At 46.1% G+C, this 22,112-nt stretch overlaps 1 protein-coding gene and 1 long non-coding RNA gene across 3 annotated transcripts; one reads left to right on the top strand and one right to left on the bottom strand.

Moving 5' to 3' along the window:
- Positions 1 to 12,164: 12,164 nt before the first annotated feature.
- On the bottom strand, positions 12,165 to 15,305 carry LOC129459898 (uncharacterized). The gene is made up of 3 exons (XR_008650093.2): positions 15,093 to 15,305; positions 14,655 to 14,813; positions 12,165 to 13,248 (listed from the first exon to the last, which is right to left on the bottom strand). It is a non-coding gene; the product is annotated as an uncharacterized lncRNA (long non-coding RNA).
- Positions 15,249 to 20,321, top strand: UQCRFS1 (ubiquinol-cytochrome c reductase, Rieske iron-sulfur polypeptide 1). 2 transcript variants are annotated; one of them, XM_063615041.1, is made up of 3 exons: positions 15,378 to 15,479; positions 15,537 to 15,630; positions 19,429 to 20,321. In XM_063615041.1, exons 1-3 carry the CDS (start codon positions 15,417 to 15,419, stop codon positions 20,037 to 20,039), a joined length of 768 nt encoding a protein of 255 aa, XP_063471111.1. In that variant the 5' UTR covers positions 15,378 to 15,416; the 3' UTR covers positions 20,040 to 20,321. The 2 variants fall into 2 exon arrangements, with proteins under 2 accessions (XP_055093164.1, XP_063471111.1); XM_055237189.2 differs by having other exon boundaries at positions 15,249 to 15,630.
- Positions 20,322 to 22,112: the final 1,791 nt, after the last annotated feature.

Below are 22,112 nucleotides of genomic sequence, written 5' to 3'. Positions count from 1 at the left end.
ATCCATCCATCCATCCATCCATCCATCCATCCATCCATGTATCCATTCACCCATCAATCCACTCATCCATCCATTATCCATCCATCCACCTATCCATACATCGATCATTCATTCATCTATCCATGTATCCACTCACCTACCCATCTATTCATTCATCCATCCATTCATCTATCCATTTATCCATCCATCTATCCATTTACCCATCCACCAGATACTTACTGAGCTACCATGTTCTAGGTGCTGTATTGAAAGCTGGGGATTTGGTGGAAGGCAGGGCAGACACAGTGCCTGTCCTTGTGGAGTTGATATTTGCTAGAAGGCTTTTGATCTGTCCCTCTCCCAGCCAATGCAGAGCTGTGTCCATAGTATCCCTCACCCCACCCCTCATTTTACCTATAATTGTTATTTCTTGTAAACAGTATTCTTCTGGAAGCCCCAGGAGAGGAACAGTGCCTCCTCTGACTCTTAGTGTTGTAAGAGCTGTGTCATGGAAGAGAAAACCTAGGCCGTGGTGTCAGGCTCACTTGGGTTTAAATTCTGGCTCTGCCCCTTCAGCTAATCACTGAATACTGTGCCTGAGTTTTTCACCCCAACACAAAGATCATAAGATCTGCCTTGCAGGGCTGATGTGAGGACCAGAAACACTCAGCTCATGGTCGGGGGGTAGGGTTATGCACTGCCTGCTGAGCCTGGGGCGTCTCTTATGGCAACGCTGACATGGACTTGGCCCTTGGAGCACAGCTCACCCAGAGGTCGGGATGTGCAGTGCCTGGCACCTGGCAGGTACTCCACATGTAGGGCTCTTTCTCCAACACACTGGGCAGACTCTCGTAGCAGCTGCTCCAAGAAATCTGCCTGGCTGCCTTCTCTGTGCTGAGCAGGAGTGGCCTTGGCTGTTCTGGCAGTTGTGACCTTGCTGCTGGCGATGTTCAGCTCAGGGCCTCCTGACTGTTCCGCCTGACTTTTAAGGGATCACATCGCATCAGCTTCACTTATCTGATTTCCTTCAGGTGGGCAGCTGGGGGCCTCAGCAAGGTAAAGGCATCTGCAGCCTGACATTCGAAGTCCAGACCCAGTGTGTGTGCATGTGCATATGTAAAACTGAAATAAAGGCTCACAAAGCAAGCTCACCCTTCCTACGAGCAACGCATTTGTATTTTCTCCACTATTCTATGCTGTTTTATGATGTATTTTTTTATTTTTATTTTTTAAATATTGGTTAAGATCCAATGAATGGATCTTATGATCTAATAATGGGTCCTCACAATGCAAAAAACATTGCCCTTGCTGGGTGCAGTGGTGCACACTGTAGTCCAGCTACTTGGGAGGCAAGGTGGGAGGATGGCTTGAGCTCAGAAGTTTGGGGCTGTAATGCACTGTGCCAGTTGGGTGTCTGCACTAAGTTTAGCTCCCAAATAGTGACCTCTTAGGAGTGCAGAACCCTCAGGTTGCCTAAGGAAGGATGAACCTGCCCAGGTTGGAAACAGAGAAGGTCAAAATTCCCATGCTGATCAGCAGTGGGACGGTGCCTATGAACAGCCACTGCACTCCAGCCTGGACAATACAGCGAGAATCTGTCTCTAAAAAAAAAAAAAAGAAAAGAAAAGAAAAAGAGAAAGAGAAAAACACTAGCTGGTCAAGCTCTTGCAGGCTTTCCCCTCTCACCTTAGGCTAGCTCACTAACACCCATCACCCCATCGTCTCCACAGAGCCTAGGAGGTACTGCCTTTACGCCCATATGAGGGCCTTTGAACATCTACCCCAGCTCTTCCTGGGCCACCTTGTTCTGTTCTCTGCTCCCCTGCTGTCATCACAGAGAGGCCCTCACTGATCATGCACATGAGCAGCTCTCACTCTCAGCTCCAGGCACTGGCTGTGTCACCTCCTTGCTTACTTCCTGCAGTCCTGCCTTCTGTCTTGCTCACCTTGCACACTGTCTGCGGGTGGTTGAATAGAGTGCTGGAGGCCTGCCTTCTTGGCTTTGCAGGGCTTGGATTTGCAACCTGGTCCCCTGGAGCACCTCCCAGGGAGGCCTCCTCCTGCCTCTCTCCCTGCAGTAGCCAAGGGGGGAGCAAAGTCTCCCTCCACAGATGCATCTGCCCAGCACTTAGGTGCCAGGCATGCTCACTCTACCTGGATCAGGGACACCAACCCTGGGGCCTGCCTTCTCCTTCCATGCCTCTGTGTGGTGGTGTCTTGTACTCCTCTCCCTCCCTATCCCAGGTGCAGCCCTGCCCTTGTGTAAATGTCTCCTCCAGTTACAAGGGCCAAGGAGGTACCATACAGTTTTCAATGCACTCAGCTTCATGTTGTAGAAGACAATGGGAGCTGGGAGCAACCGCGGAGAAGCTGCAGAGCTCAGGCCCTGTCTGAACTGGGGCCTCCACACTGCCCCTCACGGTTGCCACCTGGGAGCATGGCTGATATGGTCTGACAATCTGATTGTCTGTGTGGTGTGTGCATGTGTATGTGTGTAACCTCCAAATTTTCGAATACTGGTTGAAAATTCCCTTTTTTTTTTTTTTTTTTTTTTGAGACAGAGTCTTGCTTTGTCACCCAGGCTGGAGCACAGTGGTGCAATTATAGCTCACTGCAGCCTTGATCTCCCAGGCTCAACCGATTCCCCTGCCTCAGGCTCCCAAATAGGTGGGATTACAGATCCATGCCACCACGCCCGACTAATTTTTTTAAAAAATTTTTTTGTAGAGATGGAGTCTGGCTATGTAGACCAGCCTGGGCAACATAGCCAGACTCCTGGCCTCAAGAGATCCTCCTGCCTCAGCCTCCTGAGTAGCTAGGATTATAGGCACACAATCCCATTTTTTAACACTTTATAGGCCAAAGAAACCATGGCTCTGGGCCTGATTTTGCCCACAGCATCCACTGGTGAGCTCTGCTCCAGGTGCTGCAGGCTTTGGGCTGGATTCAGCCTGCCTTGCTCATGTGGTCATTCCATGTGCCTCACATTTAAGGCAAGGAAAGTTGGCTGTTGCAAGCTGTCGATGTTGCTTTGCCGGAGTAAGAAACAAAGACCAGCTGGTGGAGACCCCCAGTACTGGTAGATCTCAAGAGGACAAAGGTGCCTGCTAGGGAGTGGTGGGAAAGGAAATCTGACTGATAAGCTTTCCACTGATTGTAATTATGTAAATCCAAGATGCCAAAGAAGTAGAATATGTGGCCTTTAGATAAGGTACCATAAACCTGTTTTGGATAATTAACCTTTTTAAGAAGCAACCATGTTCGGTACTTAATATCTGAAAAGGTGTAACGTAGCAAGAGTGGGCTATAAATAGAAGAGATGGAAAGTGCGGTTGCATTTCCCAACTCATGATGGTGGGCTGCAGCTAATTAATTCATAATGCCACTGAATTGATACTTCTTTATTTGTGTTCATGCAGATTACCTCTTAACTCATGTTAAAAGGCAAACATATTGAGCAAGTTGAACTTTCAAAAAAGCCAACGTTCATAGAACACAGAATAATAACGGTTATGGTTGGTTATTCATGCTGCTATAGATAAGATTATTATGTCAACATTTCCATTTGAAACTCTTATTTTCAACAATTTATAAGTTGGCCATAAAAAATAAAGATCCATTGTGCTCTAAGTGACTGTTATGGTTTCACCCGGGGAAAGGTTATTTTTTTCCCCTCCATGTTTAAAAATAGCTTTACATAGCAGGTTAAAAGGTTATCATCTCACCAGGTTTAGAAAACGGCATTCACTGTCTGGGCAGGCCAGGCCATCACCAGGGGCCGCTGCTTTCTGACCTGGCTGTTCCGAGTGTCCTCCTTGGCGTGATTCCCAACTCACCAACTGCTGGGGATAGGGGTTCCTTCTCATTGATACTCACCTACTGTTGTTTTTTGTTGTTGTTGCTTTCTTTTGAAACAGAGTCTCGCTCTGTCGCCCAGGCTGGAGTTCAGTGGTGCGATCTCGGCAATCTGCAACCTCTGACTCCTGGGTTCAAGTGAATCTCCTGCCTCAGCCTCCCGAGTAGATGGGACTACAGGCATGTGCCACTACGCCCGACTAACTTTTGTATTTCTGGTAGAGATGGTGTTTCACTATGTTGGCCAGGCTGGTCTTAAACTCCTGACCTCAGGTGATCTGTCCATCTCAGCCTACCAAAGTACTGGGATTACAGGTGTGAGCCACCATGCCTGGCCTTGTTTGTACCTGCCCAGTGGCCTAAAAACTTTCCTCTCTAATGTAGCCCTCTTCTGTCTTCTCTTTCCTTCCCCAAGGCTCAGGAGACATGCATCCACTTATCTATCAATTCGATTGTTACTTCTTCACCCAGCACATACAGTGGACAAGATGTATGCTGTTGTGGGGACACAGGTGTGAGCAGAGAAGATATGGGAAAAGTGAGAACTCCCTTGGAGTTTCTCTAATATTCAGACGTAGATTTCATGGGGTGGGATGGGCAGGAGTCCATCTTGAGGTTCTTTAAAGGTGCTGATTACAGCCAGGTGTGGTGGTACACACCTGTAGTCCCAGCTATTTGGGAGGCAGAGACAGGAGGAGTGCTTGAGCCCAGCAGTTCAAGGCTGCAGTGAGCTATGATTGCACCACTGCACTCTGGCCTGGGAGACAGAGCAAGACCCCATTTCAAAATAATAATAATAATAATAATAAGTAGGCTGGGCTCAGTGGCTCATGTCTGTGATCCCAACACTTTGGGAGGCCGAGGTGGGTGGATCACCTGAGATCAGGAGTTCGAGACCAGCCTGGCCAACATGGTGAAAGCCCGTCGTTACCAAAAATACAAAAATTAGCCGGGTGTGGTGGCTCACACCTGCAGTCCCACTGGGAGGCTGAGGCACGAGAATCACTTGAACCTGGGAGGCGGAGGTTGCAGTGAGCCAAGATCACGGCACTGCAGTCCAGCCTGGGTGACAGAGTGAGACTCTGTCTCCAAATAAATAAATAAATAAATGTGCTGATTTGGCTACAGTAGACACCATCAGCTTCCCACAGTAGTAAACAAGGCCAACTGTAAGTGAGCAGGCAAAGAAACAGACACCGTTGATTCAGAGGGTGATGAAGTCAATAAATAAAAAAATAAAAATCAATGGAGTGACTGGGAATGACAAGAGGTGTGGAGGGCGGGAAGATCGGGGTAAAGTGGGTACTAATAAAAAGCTCAGCTGGGTTGTGCATGCTGGGAAGACAGGAGGCACCCAGGAGTGCTGGGGCACCAGGAGCAAGTACGGGAGAGTGGAAGAGTTAGAGAGGGGGCAGGTGGAGGAGCTGGGCTAGAATTCCAAGTCGCTTCCCTCTCTGAATCACAGGCACTCATACTTAGTGCTATTCCTCCCTATACTGTCTTCTTGTGTAGTTGAAATGGACCTCCCAAATGGAGGTAGATTGATGGATTGATATTTTAATTGTAAAAATAATAATATCAACTCAGTGTAAAAGAGTCAGATAACATAGAAAAACAAAGGGCGAAGTAAAAAATAGATGTTAATAAATCCAGCATCCAAAGATAATGATTGTTAATATTTGATGCACATCTTGCTAGACGTTTTGTTTGCAAACACAGTTACTGACATGCATACACGCATCCATTTAACAAAAACTTGATCATATACATCCTGATGTATAAACTGCTTTTTTCACTTAATGCGTTGAGTACCGTTTACTATGTCATTAAACATAGATCTATGATATAATTTTAAATGAGGGCAAAGTGATTTTATGGATGCATCTCCATCTAACTCATCCTGCACAGCAGACAGGAAATCTGCAGATCATTTTTCATGATTATAAACAATCCTGTTATGAACGTCTTTGCACATTCATCTTCATGTACTTGTCTGATGCTTATTTAGGACACATTCCTACAAACAGGGTGGTTGGGCAAAAGGCTCTGGGTTGTGAGTATAAACTGCAGAATCCCACACATAGAGGACATAGTGGTCCTCGGGCAGGCCTCCTGGGAGAGCAGGAGAGCTGCCCTCACTCCCCGGGTGGGCAGGCTCCAGGGCCAGATGTGCTGTCTCCAGGATCCCTCTACCTTGTCTGAAGTCCAGGGCTCCCGTGACCTCTGCCTTCCAGTGGCACCTGCAAATTAGACCCCATTCTCTTAGGGTCTGAGTTGTCTTCGCACAAAAGTGCTAAGAAGGCACTGTTGGTGTCTGGCAAGTCATTTTCCTCTCCATGTAGCAAAGCTACAAGAAAAGGGGGTTGGGGTGGAGTGTACCATTTGGGATCTGAGCTGAGAGGGAACCTAAGGCTTGACCTCTAGAACTTTCAAATGTTCACATTCTATTCCCTAGACAGCAGAGATCTATCTGGAGCCCCTGTCTCTTGCAGGGCAAGCCAGGGGAATGAATGCCTGTCTCAGCAGGAGCCGAGAGAGGAGAGAAGCTTCCCTCCACGGATGCACCTGCCCAGCACTCGGGTCCTAGGATGTTGCTCCACCTGGATCAGTGGCACCGTCCCCAGTGCCTGCCTTCTCCTCTCATGCCTCCAGGTGATCTCTTGTGTTCCTCACCCTTCCCATCCTTCCCGACCCCGGGCACCTCCACGATCCCTTCTGCCCAGGCTTTTGGTTCTGTCTCCCATCAGAGTCTCACTGACTGCACTCCATTCTCTCTCTGGAGCACAAGAAGCCTCATATGCATTTGCTGACCCCTTCAGCCAGCACAAATTTGCTGTCTCTCTCTGCGTGCCTGAAGTTCCATTACAGGTGGAATAGAAGGAGCCCGGTCACTCTTACTCAGCTGAGGATGCAGCAATACTTCTTCGTGGAGTGCAAGACTCTATCCCTGCCTTAAGGAGTTTATTTGGTGGAGACAAGGCAGAGGAGAAGGTAGGGTGGTTTATTCCAGCCTAAGAGAGGGCACCCACAGCACATCCCACAGCCGTCCAGAGGAAGGGGACTGGAAATAGAACAGTAGCTGTAAAATACTCATCCACACACACTGAGCACCGCCACAGGCCGTGCCATCATAACCAAGTTCAAGCTGGTACCATGCACTGCACGACAGCCAGTATGCCAAGAGACAAGGAGTTGGGTCAAGGGAGGGGGCTTTGTTTTGGAGAGCCAGCAACCAAGAAGGTGGTGGGCCAGTGTCCTAAAGAACTATCCGAAGTTACTATGAATTTCAGCCTCCTTTTATGTGGGAGGAGAGAGGGGGTTGAGGTTAGGATGTGACCGATGACAGCGGACATCTGGGCAGCAGCAAGGGTCTGAGGGGGCTAGAGACGTGTTTGTCCTTGGTCAGGTCCCAGTGCTCGTGTGTGTCTTTAACACACAGTGTTGCTCATGGAATGCCCTCCTTATCTCCTTGGGGGTGAGTGTTCAGAAGGAACTGTGGTCTCCTTGCTTTAAACTAGAAATGAAAGGCCTCTCACAGTTAGCTTGGTTTATGTGCAGAGATCAGCAAGAGCAGTTAACCTAGAAGACATCACCACAGGAGGCGGGTTAGGAGCAAAACACTTGTCACATGAGGGCTTCTTTTCACTGCTCCACCAAGGGCACGTTCTTGCCTTCCCCTTTATACACACTCCTGTAACCCCCATCTTGCCAGGAGGCTGGACGTGTCCCCAGGTCTGCCCAAGTCCACCAGGGCTTCCTTGAGGACGTGGAGTTCGTGCCGGACCTTGACCCGGAGATGAATGAGGCAGAGGATGGAGGGGGCTCCAGGTTAGGCCCAGCATAGGGCCAGGTGGGAAGGAGAGTAGCTTTGGCCTCTGCACAGAACCACCAGGTCCATGGTCCAGTCTTGTCTCTTCTGCCATCTCCATCCCTTCCAGCTCTGGCATTCATGGAACAAATCATCAGTTATTTGGATTCAAATCTGACAAATTAAATTGCAAAGAATTAAATAAATTGTAGATCAATACTATCTAAATGATCAATTAATCATTCCATGTAATTAAAACTACCAGTTCCTAATACCTTTCAGTTATATTTTATTGCACCATTTCTAATTCAGAGCTTTTGGGCAGTTATATTGATTGCAGGTATACTTACCTGGTAATCAAATAATTTATTAATCAGCATACTTCATTATGGAACATCTACACATTGACTCAGAAGGCTGGTTTAGTTCAGCCTGAGTTTTATTTTTATTTTATTTTATGTTTTTGAGAGAGAGTTTGGCTCTTGTTGCCCAGGCTGGAGTGCAATGGCGTGATCTTGGCTCACTGTTACCTCTGCCTCCTGGGTTCAAGTGATTCTCCTGCCTCAGCCTCCCAAGTAGCTGGGATTACAGGCACCCGCCACCATGTCTGGCTAATTTTTTGTATTTTTAGTAGAGACAAGGTTTCACCATGTTGGTCAGGCTAGTCTCGAGCTCCCTCAGGTGATCCACCGGCCTTGGCCTCCCAAAGTTCTGGGATTACAAGCATGTGATATCCTGCCCAGCCCAACTTGAGTTTTATTTTAAAGATGCTGGAGGTTTGCCATTACCTGCTTGTATACGTCACACAAAGTTCCTTCTTTTGTGAAAAATAATTGTAAAAAAGATAGGTGTGTGTACTTAAAAGCAGATAAATGGATAAACTCAAGTGGTTCCTCAAAATTATGTTTTAACCGTAATCTTTTTCATGGAGGTTTTGCAACTTAATTTATTCCCAGTATGCTTAGAAAAGTGCTCTCAAGATTCAGGGATGAAAAGGCCTTTGGGAAAATGGGTGCTGCCTTCATTAGTACCTTGAAATACAAATTAAATTCCAAGCACATCACAATTTGCTTTCCTGCATCTACCAATTTTGAAATAGTACAAATAAAACGTCTTATTTACCTCGTGAATTTATTATTTCGCCTGTTCATGCTGGACACCTGGTGGTTTGATTTAACTTCCCTTAATGTTTTGGGGCATCATTAGGAGAGGGAAATGAGGACCTATAATTGTGTGTGCAGACCCTGCAGGGGCCCTGGGTGGGCTGGAGCCTCCTTCCTGCTCCCCTTGCTCACATTCAAGGTCCCCAGGGCTGTCTGGGGTTGTCTTCGAGATTCAGGGAGCCAGTTCCTCCCCAGGGAGAAGAGGGCTCTGGTGGGCTTCCCTCTGCAAAGACAAAGCATGGGCATCAGTCTCTGGATCTCGGCTTCTCCTGAGTGATGGGCAAAGCTTCACAGAGGTGTTGAGCTGGGTTGCAGCTGAGTCGATCCAACACTTCAGGCTTGAGAACAAGATGACTGAAGGTAGGGAGCCGTGGGACCACGGAGAAGGCCAGAGGCAGAGGTGGGGGGAGGGAGACGCTGGGGAGCTGTGGGACCACTGAGAAGGCCAGAGGTGGAGGTGGGAGTGGGGCAGAAACTGACATTGCCACCTTCTCCGTCCTCTACAAACTGCCCAAGGACTTTCAGAGCCATACTCCTTCAACTTATCCCCCACACCTCGAAATCTTCCTTCCCTCCAAAAAATGTTCAATTCTCCATCAAAACAGTTCATCCTAGAGCCGTCTCTCTCAGAGTAATCCTCACTCTGCAGGGAGAGCCGGGGGAAGTCCCTAACAGCACGCAGAAAGGATGGCAATTTGGAACACAGAGTGGATCACATGCCAAGGGCTTCCATGCAGTCACATGCTTACACACCTTCTACCTGCATCCTTACAGAGTCCTCCGGGAGTTCCAGCCAGCAGGTGAGCAGCTGGACGGCACCATCCTTGCTCCACTTCCCTGCTTGCTGGCTCTCATTGTCCTTATTCTTGGAGAAAGGAAGTCCAAATTCTTAGCACAGTGTGCAAAGCATGAGCCCTCCAGGTCAGGGCCTGAATTACGTGATCTCTGAGTTCCCTCTGAGCCATAGCACCCTGTCCCACCAGCCCAGGACTCCCTGCCCCTTGTTTCTTTCCTCCATAGAATGTACCACCATCTGGTATATTACACATTTGGTGGTTGTCTAGCTTCCACCACTAAAATATAAGGTCCTGGGGGCCACACACATTTGACTGCTGTGTTCGCTGCTGTCTCTCTCATCAGCAGTGGACACACAGTGTTGCATACAGTAGTCACTGTACACAAATCTTCTCAATGGATGAATGAATGGATGAATGATCCATCTCCAAGGGCCCTTAATTACAATCATAACCAACTAACTTAGCAATTTGAAAGCCTTCTTTCATCTTCACAACCAACTTTCGAGATAGGTATTCTTATCTCCATCCTCAGACGAGGACACCAGGGCTCAGAGGGCGTCAGTCACTTGCCCAAGTGACTCCAGCAATGGGAGAACTTGGGATCACACTTAGGCTGCCTGACTCCAGAGCCCAGGCTCTTGCAAAGTATTTGAAACAAATGAACTCAATTAATTCCACACATTTTCAGGGGGCACATAATACAATATAGGTGTAAAAAACATTGGGGGACTTTGGTTCTACTGCAGCAGCCTGCTTGGCAAGAGATGGATGTGTGGCTGATAGGGAAACTGATAGGGTTTTCAACAAAGCCTGAAATTAATCATACTTAATGAATGTGACTAATGTGATGAAAGAATGAGCGATTAAAATATCAGCACATCTGAACTTCTCCTCCCTGGCTAATTTCTTCTCCTCCCTAGGGTTACCATCTTTCAAAGAAGTAGGGGCACAGAATTACGGAAACGGGTTTTATGGAACACAAATGCCTTTTAAATGGCTTAGATTAAGGACAGTCTGTGCAGTTCTCAAGTGGCTGCCCGTCTTCACATCTCGCTGCTCAAGCGAGGTACGTGGGCTGTGGGGAGAGGCTGAAACTGTCACGATAGCTGCAACTGGAAATGGGAAGCCAGGCATTTCCCGGGATAATTGTGTGGAAACAGGAGACAGGTGTGGGGTCCCTTCAGCAGGGAGGCGGCTGCCTTTCTGTGTGGGCACAAGGTGAGATGAAAGTGGCTGGGAGGCATGTTCCCTGGGGACGAGGCAAAGGCATCTTACTGGCTTTGCACATTATGCAGGATCACAGGCAGAACTACCCAGTGACCAATTTTGTTTTGAGGATGACGAATGCAGAATCCTAGCACATTTGCCTTAGAGCTCCCCTCCCTATGCCCCCTCAACACACATTGCCCAGACGAACACATCAAGACTGTAGGGAAGAGAGCTGGGCGCGGTGGTTCGCACCTGTAATCCCAGCACTTTGGGAGGCTGTGGCGGGTGGATCATTGAGGTCAAGAGTTTGTGACCACCCTGGCCAACATGGCGAAACCCTAATCTCTACTAAAAATACAAAAATTAGCTGGGCATGGTGGCACGTGCCTGTGATCCCAGCTACTCAGGAGGCTGAGACAGAATTGCTTGAACCCCGGAGGCAGAGGTTGCAGTGAGCCGAGATCACACCACTGCACTCCAGCCTGGGCAAGAGAGCAAAACTTTGTCTCAAAAAAAAAAAAAAAAAAAAAAAGACTGTAGGGAACAGGAAGTATCTAGACTACAACTCATACTTGGAACTAGGAGATTCCCCTATGTATCAGTGTTCTGCTACTCTCCGGAATCAATCGATCACGCTTGTGCGAGGAATTATATAAACCTGAGGTCCCAAACTCGAGGCCTCAGCAGATGGGCAGGTAATGTAACTGAATGGACACAGTGGGAAAGGACTCAGACCACCAAGCAGGTACCTACCCTGGCTGACAGCACCCCACCGTCTTTCTCTATGTTGAGGACATGGGCCTCGGGTGGCTTAAAATAATGCAATTTTATTATTTTACAATTCTGGAGGTCTGAAGCCTAACATGGGTCTGTAGGGCTGTACTTCTTCTGGAGACTCTAAGGGAGAAGGTTTCCTTTCCATTTCCAGCTCTATCTCTGACTGCAGGCCCCTCCTCTGGCTCCACCCTCAAAGCCAGCAATGTGGCATTTCTGTCCTCTCACCTCTTGCTTCCCTCTTCTGAGACCCTATGAACATGCTGCACCCACTCGGACACTGCAGGAAGACTCTCTGATATGGTTTGGCTCTGTGTCCCACCCAGATCTCACCTTGAATTGTTACAATCTCCTTGAATTGTAACAAAGGCGGGACCAGGTGGAGGTGATGGATCATGGGGGCAGTTTCCCCCATGCTGTTCTCATGATAGTGAGTTCTCATGAGATCTGATAGTTTTATAAGGGGTTTCCCCCTTCGCTCTGCTCTTATTCTCTCTCCTGCCACCCTGTGAAGAGGTGCCTCCTGCCAGGATTGTAATTTCCTGAGGGCGCCCCCCAACCAGCCGTGCTGAGCTGTGAGACAATTAAACCTCTTTTATTTGTAAATTACCCAGTCTCAAGTATTTCTTCATAGCCGCATGACAACAGACTAATACACTCTCCCTATCTCAATCTCCAATCACAGCTGCAACATTCCTTTGCCGTGTAAAGTAACATATTCCCAGGTTCCAGGGATTAGGCTGTGGACATTTTTGTGGGGAGGCATTATTCCATCTACCACAGTTTGTATGTGGGAGTACTCACAATTTGTAAATGCTAGCAAGTAATTCTGAGGTTCATAGCACTGTGTATGCCAGATCACCAGGTGTCTCTGGGCAGAAATGATGGGGAGAGAATGAATCTCCAGTCCATGACTTCCGACCTCTGATTTAAACAGTGTTTGTTAAAAGGAAGGCTTGGTGTCATGCTTCCTCCTGCCTTGTTCATACATAGGCATTGCTTGTCAGACTTCCAGGGAACTGAGAAGCTTACCAAGCATTTATGTTCGCAGGCCTGTGGCTATTTTTTTCCCTCAGTTTACAAAACTAACAATGTTTATTAAGCTCTCATTGTATGCCAGTGTGCTAAATATTTCACATGGATTCTTTAATTTGCACAGCAATCTCATTTTTATCCCTGTTTTACAAATAAGAAATCTGACACTCAGTAATGTTGCCCGATGTCACACAGCTAGTAAGGGGCAGAGCTGGCATGAAGGCCAGGCTGTCTGGCTCCAGAGTGAGCTGACATATGACAGCTAAAACCCCTTTCAGTTAAATAACAACCACTGAGGGGTTGCAGTGGTGTGCACCTGTAGTCCCAGCTACTCTGGAGGCTAAGGGAGGATGACTGCTTGAGGCCAGGAGTTTGAGACCAGCCTGGGCAACACAGCAAGACCCCCATCTACCAAGTGGAACCCAGGTTGGCCTACAGAAGTCCAAGTTCCAGTATGCCTGCCACTCCTGAACATTGGCCTCCTTCTTCCACGAGAGGACAGATGTTCCGCCATACAGTTACCCATCTCTCTGCTGCAACACTGGACTAGAACACCACTACCAGATGGGCTCTTATCAATGTGTCTTTGGGCAGGTCATTTGTCTTCTCTGAGTCTTAGTTTCTTCATCTAGAAAATAGAAAGTTATTATTATTGCAGATATTTACATACTGTGTGCCAGGCACAGTTCTAGGCATTTTACATATATTAATCTATTTCATCCTTAAAATAACTCTCTAGGGTAGATCCTGTTATTATCTCTGTTTTACAAGAGAAAGACGGAGGCACACACAGAGATTAAATAACTTGCCCTAGGGCACAGCTAGTGAGTGGTGAAACTAAAATTGAACCCAGGAAGTCTGGAGATAATTCCTATTCTGTTCATCCAACTGGGACATTGTGAAGGTTTTGTGAAGGCTCATTCATTCATTCATTCATTTTTCATTGACTCTTACCAACTCAGAGGGAATTGTGATATTATTTCATGTGTAGCATTCAAACCATGCATGGTGTGTGACAACTTCTCCGGAAATGTCTTTTATCCTAAGGTTGTTGCCAAGGGAGAGCACTGAGCCAGCTGTGTGATGAGCCTGGCCAGGGTGGCCCCTGAGGAGGCAGCCTCCAATCTTGAGAGTACAATATAGTCCCTTGGGCTATAAGGCTGGGCAAAGCCTAGGCCCTAAGGGGAGTCATAGGAAGGTCAAAGGGGAAACTTGTCAGTACACTTTGGACCTGGCATGAGGAATAACAATGAGTCAGCAAGGATCAAGGGAAGGCTTCTTAGAGGAGGTGGCATCTCAGATAAAAACACCACCAGCAAATCCTCACTTGGTGCTGCCTGTGTGCTGGGCCTGCTTGTAGGTGCTTTACATGTTTTAGTACATTTACTCCTCCCAGTAACTTTACAACACACATGGCATCATTACTGCCCCCATTTGGCAGGTGAGGAAACTGAGGCACAGAGAGGTGAGGGAACTTGCCCAGATCACAGAGCCCATGCACAGCACAGAGCCAATTCTGTGCACTGCTTATATTAACATTTACTTAATATTTAAATCATTTTTGACCTAAATAAATGAAAAACTTTATCTCAGTATAGTATAGAATAGAAAACCAGTATGGATAGAAAATCAATACTATGAACCATATAATGAAATCACTCTAGACTCAGTTCTCTGCTAAGAGCTTCTAACTCAAGATCTTTTCTGTTAAAAGTGGGAGATAAGTGTAGAGAGGAATTAAAGATATATTAGGATCAAACTGAGGCCAAGTGCATTGGCTCATGCTTATAATCCCAGTACTTTGGGAGGTGGAGACAGGACTCCTTGAGGCCAGAAGTTCAAGACTGGACTGGGCAATATAATGAGACCTCATCTCTACTTTTTTTTTTTAATTAAAGATGTATTAGCACCAAACTGAGACTTTCTCATTGGTGCAATCAGCATTGAAAAACAAAACAAAACAAAACTTTCTCACTATGTGATGGAAAGTGAATGAGCGAACTCTGCGCATCCTCTAAAATTCTAAAATCTTACTTGGGGAAACAGTGGTGGCACTGAAGAGCATAGACTCAGGAGACAGATTACCCTGCTTCACATCTTGCTGGCTATCCAGTTCCTGGAAAATAATCTCTCTAAACCTCGGCTTCTTCGTGGGTAAAATGCTGATAGTAATAGCTCTGACTTCATAGAGACCTTGATAACAAATGAAAGAACATAGGTATAATAAGACGCAAAACCAAATACACAGTGAATGCTTAATAAACATAATCCATTAGCATTATCGAGCTTTGCACAGATGCCTCTGGCCTTTTTGTTGTTGTTGCTGTTAGACGAAGATAATAAAAATCATCATAGTAAACACATAGCGATTACCATGTGCTGGACTTTGTCCTAGTTGAGATATATTACCATCCTAAGTTAAACTATAATCGTTTATTGTTATCTCTAGGTCTTCTTAGATGAAATTTTTACCCTAAAAGATCGTAAAGTCGGCCCATCGGACGTCAGTGGGGTCCCCTGTTCAGCCCTCTCTTTCTTCTGGGGATCTCCCGGGACACAGACCAGGTGGCACCGGGACTGACAGGTGGGCCGCAAGCCCCGCCCCCAGCGACGGCTTGTAGCCAGGTCCCCCGACGCAGCGCCTCTCCAGGTTTGCCCCGCCCTGCAGGACTGCAGAACTGCAGAGCTTCCTTTCCGGCGGCGCGCTGACGTCACGCGTCCCGCGCCTCCTCGCGCCTGCGCCGTGGTTGGAAGGTCGTCCGTGTGACCGGCTTGGCGGTTGGAGCGGCTGTCGCCATGTTGTCGGTCGCAGCCCGCTCGGGTCCGTTCGCGCCCGTCCTGTCGGCCACGTCCCGCGGGGTGGCGGGCGCGCTGCGGCCCTTGGTGCAGGCCACGGTGCCCGCCACCCCGGAGCAGCCTGTGTTGGACCTGAAGCGGCCCTTCCTCAGCCGGGAGTCGCTGAGCGGCCAGGCCGTGCGCCGGCCTTTGGTCGCCTCCGTGGGCCTCAATGGTGAGTCGGGGCGAGGGCCGCGAGCGGGGCGGGGGTTCTCGGTGCCCGCTCCTCCGGCCCTCAGCAGGGAGCGGCCGCGGGCGCGCGAGCGGAGCCTGAATCAGGTCGGGCCGGGCGGCCTCCGCGACGCTGGGCCTGGCCCCCAGGCCCGGGGCGTCTTTCTGGGGGCCGGCCTGGACTCGCGTCCGCCGGCTTCGCCTGGTTCCTCCTCGGCCGTGTTCACGAGCTCTGCAGTCCAGCTGTTCCAGCCACCTCTGAGGGGTTTTGTTGCTTGCAGGTCGTTTGACCTCGGGCAAGTTTCTAAACGTACTTCCTGTGAAATGGATTCATATCTTTACCAATTTTGTAGGGGTGTCGTGAGGCTTAGGTGGAGGAATTCTACGTAAAGCCATTAGCACAGTTTGGGCACTTACATGCTTAAGAAGTGGAAACTTACTAATATTTGGGAAGTCGGTCTTCTCACCACTACCGATCCCTTCAGTGTCCTTCCCCTTCATCACCCCCCCACCAAAAAAAAAAAAAAATACACAAGGTCAGTTACAGTGTAGTGTCACAACATAATCAGTCCTCAAGAACGGGCAGAGATTAATGACATTTACATTTTACAGATGAGAAAACAGACGAGGTAGAATGACTGGCACCAGGATCCGTGGTGTGGACATGTGGTAGCAGGGATTTGACAAGACGAATTGTCCTAGCCACTGAGCTCTTCGCAGGGGCTATTCCACGCCCTCTGTCCTTAGATCCCCGTTTATTTTCTTTGCCTCGCCTTCCATCTTTACTTGGCCCTGTATCGGAAATAGAGAAATGGCAGCCTATGGGCAGTGTGTCTGCAGGCTGTGTAGTTTTAAAAAAAAAACTGGAAAGGCTAATGGCATCTCTTAAAATGCTGGAAGCTGGTAATACTGGGAAATACTGGGATCTAGTTTCTACTTGGGAAAAGTCCATAGTGTGCTGTGTAGTGGCCGCCCCCGCAGTTGGAGCAAGTGGTCTTCTCCAGTTTGTCACAGTCTTTACCAGGTCTGCGTGTTTCATTGTGTTACCAGCCTGTTTCCATTGATAGCTGTTTGTGACTCTTCCCCTGCACGCTAACCAGATTGCCCTCCACTTTTCTTTTTACTCTGCCTTCATTCACCCTGGTCTCTGCACTTTCTTCGTGGTCTTTCCACTAAGTTGCTACATGTCCATATGTTTTCCTTACCCATCTTTTCAATCTCAGTTAAGGATCAGATGAATAAAGTTTTTATTTGCTGATTTGTCTGTCTTTATAGCACATACACTTTACACTCTGTATTGTGTTTATTGGGAACTCCTCCAACCTTGGGCTTAAGGGCATAGAGAAGGTAATGTCTTCTTTATTTTTCTATCTTTCACAACGTCGGGTTTTGTATACAGTTAGTGCAAAGTATTAGTGAATGGGTATTTGTTAAGGAGCATCAGTGGGTTTTGAAGAAACTGTCCACGGCGGGTGTAGAGTACCCTAGCCCATCCTTGGGACCTGGAGGTGAGAAGGAAGGAAGGAGAACATTTCAATAGCAACAGAAAAGCATCTTTGGAATTTGTCATATTGCTAAAGTTTCTTCAAAAAATTGGAGGCTTACCTGACTTAGAGAAGTTTTTTTTAGAAACAGGCAAATAACGTAGAACCATAAGGCAAAAACCTTTTCTGTAATCATTTCAGCCTGTAATTTAAGTTCACATTATAGTCTGTCTAGGTGGTTCATGGCAGGATGGCTCATGGGAGTGGAGGGGTTGGATCTAGAGAAGATTCTTGAGTTGGAGAGGAAGGTTGTACTATTTTCATGCAGATTTCCAAGGCACGTTGGAGCTCACTTTAAAATAAAACTTGTTAAAATTCCTTAAATTTTCTCCTTTAAGTATTTGATTTTGCTTTAGGTTAGAATTAAATCTAGCATCTTACTAAAAGTCAGACCTAATGCAGCTCATGTAAATATTTGGAGAATGATTTTTGCAACAGGGCAGTTTAATTTCCGAAAGGATTCTTGGTGGTGTAGCCTACTAAAGTGTAACCAGCTAGATAGAGTGGGAGGAGACTTTTGCCACCAAATCTCTGAATGAGAAGGGAAAAGCCATTTTATTGAGTTTTCTTGTACATTTCCTTGTATACTGTTAAAGGTTGTGGATACTGTTTTTAATGTAGAAGTATGAACTTTTGATTCCTTTATTTTTAGGGAGGAAAAACATCTTTTCTGTAATCCCAGGTAGTGCTAGGAGCAAGTAATTTATGCTTAATTCCAAATGCCAATGTATACTAGCAGGTTAGCATTTATTTGTTAGAGTAGTAGTATAGGATGTAATGTCACTTTGACTCCACAGATTCTGGGATGTGAATCTCAAGCTGCCAGTATCTGTGTCCTGGTCTTCTCCAGGAAGTGATTGAGTTAGTCAGAAAAGCATATAGAGTGATTTTGGTAGGTTTCATTATTGTTTGTGAATACTTCTGGCTTCTATAAAGTTATTGACCTTGAGAATCATGTGAAAAGCAGTTCAAGTATTCCATATTGTAATGTTTGACTACTCAAGGAAGTACAGTATATTAAGATGATATCCTAGTAGAGCAAGGTAGAATTGCAGGTTATTACAATAAAAATGCATCTTAAAAGAAATCTTTATTTTGGAAACACGTTTTCTAAAAGAGGAATTTTTAGTGTTCCCCTTTTTAATATGGAAACTTTGTGGCAAATTTCTTAAGATGAATGTACAATCTGCAAAGAGGTTTGCTTCCTGAAACATACTTAAAAGTGGTACTAGGTAAAAAATTTTTTTGGTCAGATATTTAAAAATAGTATGGGAGAGACGGATGTAACTGTGTCTTGTTTTTGTTTTTTAAACTACCAAGCAAACTCCTTGCTCCCAAATCACTACATAGTAATTATTTGTTTAACATTCATTTGGGCTCTTTTATGGCCTAGACTAGAAGTGCCCCAGTTGAGAGAACTACAGCAGTGAAAAGGGAAGATAATACACCTACTTTTACGGTAACTATTGCCCTTTACTGAAGGGGGGAGATATGAAAATTCTGCCTTTATTTTCCCTTGCTAAATCGAAATAATTAGTTCTTTTGCAGTTTTCATTTTATTTTGAGAGCTCTGATAAGGATGTCCTTCCCTGCCTATTAGTGGTTTTCATTTAAAGTAATACTAATTTATACACTGGAGTATAAAATAGAAACCTTAATTTTTCTGCAGCTAGAGTTATACAGTTCACAGAATGTTTATTATTGTATCATTATTATTTTATGAATTAACAGTTTTTTCCGAGAACGTAGATTGGACTTTAAGGGGCGGACATTTGCCTTAATGAGGTGATCACACGTCAACTTACTATGTGGACTAGATGAGTTTTAGGGTCTCCTTCTAATCCAGAGAGTATGGGAGGTATTAAGCATGATTTATATAGTATGTCTTGGCAGTTGAATCTTCGGGAACTTTGAGATATTACTGTTTATTTTGCTGTTTAACGTTTTTAGCGCGATGCACTGAGGTGTTGTGAATCCTGAATCAGCAATGTTCAGCCAACCAGGGGGAGTTCAATTTACAAATAGTATCTGGTGATTTCATACCAATATGATAGATAGTGGTTCACTTCATTTCATTTTTAAGATTTTATATGCTAGCACCGCCAATTTGACTATTTCTGAGACCCAGTGAGTGCCATATTTCACATTTTTAGAATTTGGTTTTTTACCTGTGAATCCATAAAGGGCTGTTTCCTGATATATACTCCCTTCAGGATGCTCATCTAATTGTGTTTTTTAACCTTCTGTTTGTCTTGCAGTCCCTGCTTCTGTTTGTTATTCCCACACAGACGTCAAGGTGCCTGACTTCTCTGAATACCGCCGCCCTGAAGTTTTAGATAGTACGAAGTCTTCAAGAGAAAGCAGCGAGGCTAGGAAAGGTTTCTCCTATTTGGTAACTGCAGTAACTACTGTGGGTGTCGCATATGCTGCCAAGAATGCCGTCACCCAGTTTGTTTCCAGCATGAGTGCTTCTGCTGATGTGTTGGCCCTGGCGAAAATCGAAATCAAGTTATCCGATATTCCAGAAGGCAAGAACATGGCTTTCAAATGGAGAGGCAAACCCCTGTTTGTGCGTCATAGAACCCAGAAGGAAATTGAGCAGGAGGCTGCAGTTGAATTATCCCAGTTGAGGGACCCACAGCATGATCTAGATCGAGTAAAGAGGCCTGAATGGGTTATCCTGATAGGCGTTTGCACTCATCTTGGTTGTGTACCCATTGCAAATGCAGGAGATTTTGGTGGTTATTACTGCCCTTGCCATGGGTCACACTATGATGCATCTGGCAGGATCAGATTGGGTCCTGCTCCTCTCAACCTTGAAGTCCCCACATATGAGTTCACCAGTGACGATATGGTGATTGTTGGTTAGAGACTTGGACTCAAGTCATAGGCTTCTTTCAGTCTTTATGTCACCTCAGAAGACTTATTTGAGAGCAAGCCTTCTGTACTTGAAGTTGATTTGAAATATGTAAAAATTGATGATGTATTTGCAAACATTAATGTGAAGTAAATTGAATTTAATGTTGAATACTTTTCAAGCATTCACTTAATAAAGCCACTGTTAAACATTGTTATGCTCAGTCATACACTTGAAAGGTACAATGTCTTTTAGCTAATTCTAATTAAAAACTGTAGACTGGTGTACAAGATACTTGTGAAATCTGTAACTGGCTTTATTTTCTTGCCCAAATATTTGCTTCTTGCTTTGTGTCAGGGACGCAGATTCTGCAAGGTCATCGTTGGGATGAAGTAAAATTAACAGGTCATCTCCAAGTCCTGGGAAGTGTCTATGGCATTGACAGAAACAATAATATCTAGGTATTCCTTATTCACCGGACTTGGTAAGAGTCCTGGCTGTGCGTTTCCTCCCTACTGTGTAAGCCGTGTGATAATGTCAAGTCTAATCTGTGGGAAAGAGTCCTGAATGAGGCATTAGTAGCTCTGAGGGTTTATCTTCAGGTCTGGTCTGCTGGTTTTTCTCCTTAAGTGACAGGCCAGGAAATTTTATTAGTCCCTTATGAGTGTAAATTAGTACTTAAAAATCCTTTAGTCTTTTTTTTTTTTTTTTTTTTGAGACAGAGTCTCGCTGTTTCACCCAGGCTGGAGTGCGGTGGCACGATCTCGGCTCACTGCAGGCTCCGCCCCCCGGGGTTCACGCCATTCTCCTGCCTCAGCCTCCCAAGTAGCTGGGACTACAGGCGCCTGCCACCTCGCCTGGCTAATTTTTTGTATTTTTAGTAGAGATGGGGTTTCACCGTGTTAGCCAGGATGGTCTCGATCTCCTGACCTCGTGATCTGCCCGCCTCGGCCTCCCAAAGTGCTGGGATTACAGGCGTGAGCCACCGCGCCCGGCAAAAATCCTTTAGTCTTAATAGGCAGTGATGGGATATTATCTGAGAGAAGCTTTCCAAAATGAGAGTGCTCTGCCATTTACTTCATTTTGTGTGTGGATCATCATGTCCCCAAAGCTCCTGCATCCACTATCAGGAGGCAGAAAGGGAGCATCTGAGACCTAATACTGCCTGCATGCAGAAGTGGTCCTGCTGGGTTTGTTTCTGTAGTGATGACACTTTGAATGTTTTTTTCATGTTGGGTTTACAGTCACTCAGCACTTTTCACTGTAAGATGGTGTGGAACCAGAAGCAGAGCACATGGGAATTCACATCCTATTCTGCCTCCAATTACGCAGGTGAAACAAGACTAAGGTCCATTTTTCCCTGGGAGTTGGGAGTGGGCTTTGTCCTTTGAGAATCACAGCCACTTTTTGATGTGTTTGTCTTTGCTGTTTGGAGGTGGACCAGTCATGTGCTTTACTGAGTCTACCTGATGATCTCATGTATACTTTTTTAAAATGGCAAAAATGGTTAGGTCGGGTCTGCCCAAAGGGAACTGACCATCCAGGATTCCAGCCTTTGATGTTAATTAATAGCTAGGTGTTGACAGAAAAAAAATGTCAAACTTTCTATGCTTATGAGTAGATACTAGTCTTTGCTTCATTTTTACCATTCTAGAAATGAAATTAGCATGTGTGATAATTGGTGGGACATGGAAGTATTTTATATTCTGTGTCTCTAGATAGTGGAGGCACTCTTCGGATCGGGGGTTGGAGGAGGGGTTGGTGGCAGAGTTGGAATGTGAAACATTGAGTTGTGAGGGGAACACAGGTCCACACACTAAAAAACTTGTGCTGCTAAAAATGTCAACAGCACCCCCTCCCTAGGGATACCTTGAAATTCTACATGGCAGTGGAGGACAGAAGTAGGAAGTTTGCAGGTCCCTAGGTATTCACTTAGTGCCGGAATTACTATATTTGGTGGCTGCTTACTTCATCTATTATGTTTAGAATTTGATGGTGGGATGCTGTTAAATCCTAGCAGCCCATTTAGTTTTTAAAGAAGGCTTTGTTCCACAAGTGACAGGACAAGTCAAGTCACTTCATGCT

This window comes from Symphalangus syndactylus, chromosome 13 (genome assembly GCF_028878055.3).
Source record: "Symphalangus syndactylus isolate Jambi chromosome 13, NHGRI_mSymSyn1-v2.1_pri, whole genome shotgun sequence".
Taxonomy (NCBI): domain Eukaryota; kingdom Metazoa; phylum Chordata; class Mammalia; order Primates; family Hylobatidae; genus Symphalangus; species Symphalangus syndactylus.
This window is presented reverse-complemented; position numbering and strand designations above follow the sequence as displayed.

Excerpts from the sequence above, each read along its gene's own strand:
- UQCRFS1 (XM_055237189.2), top strand. The coding sequence starts at position 15,417 with ATGTTGTCGGTCGCAGCCCGCTCGGGTCCGTTCGCGCCCGTCCTGTCG. Across the intron at positions 15,631-19,428 it reads CGCCTCCGTGGGCCTCAATG|TCCCTGCTTCTGTTTGTTAT; the intron begins GTGAGTCGGGGC and ends TTTGTCTTGCAG.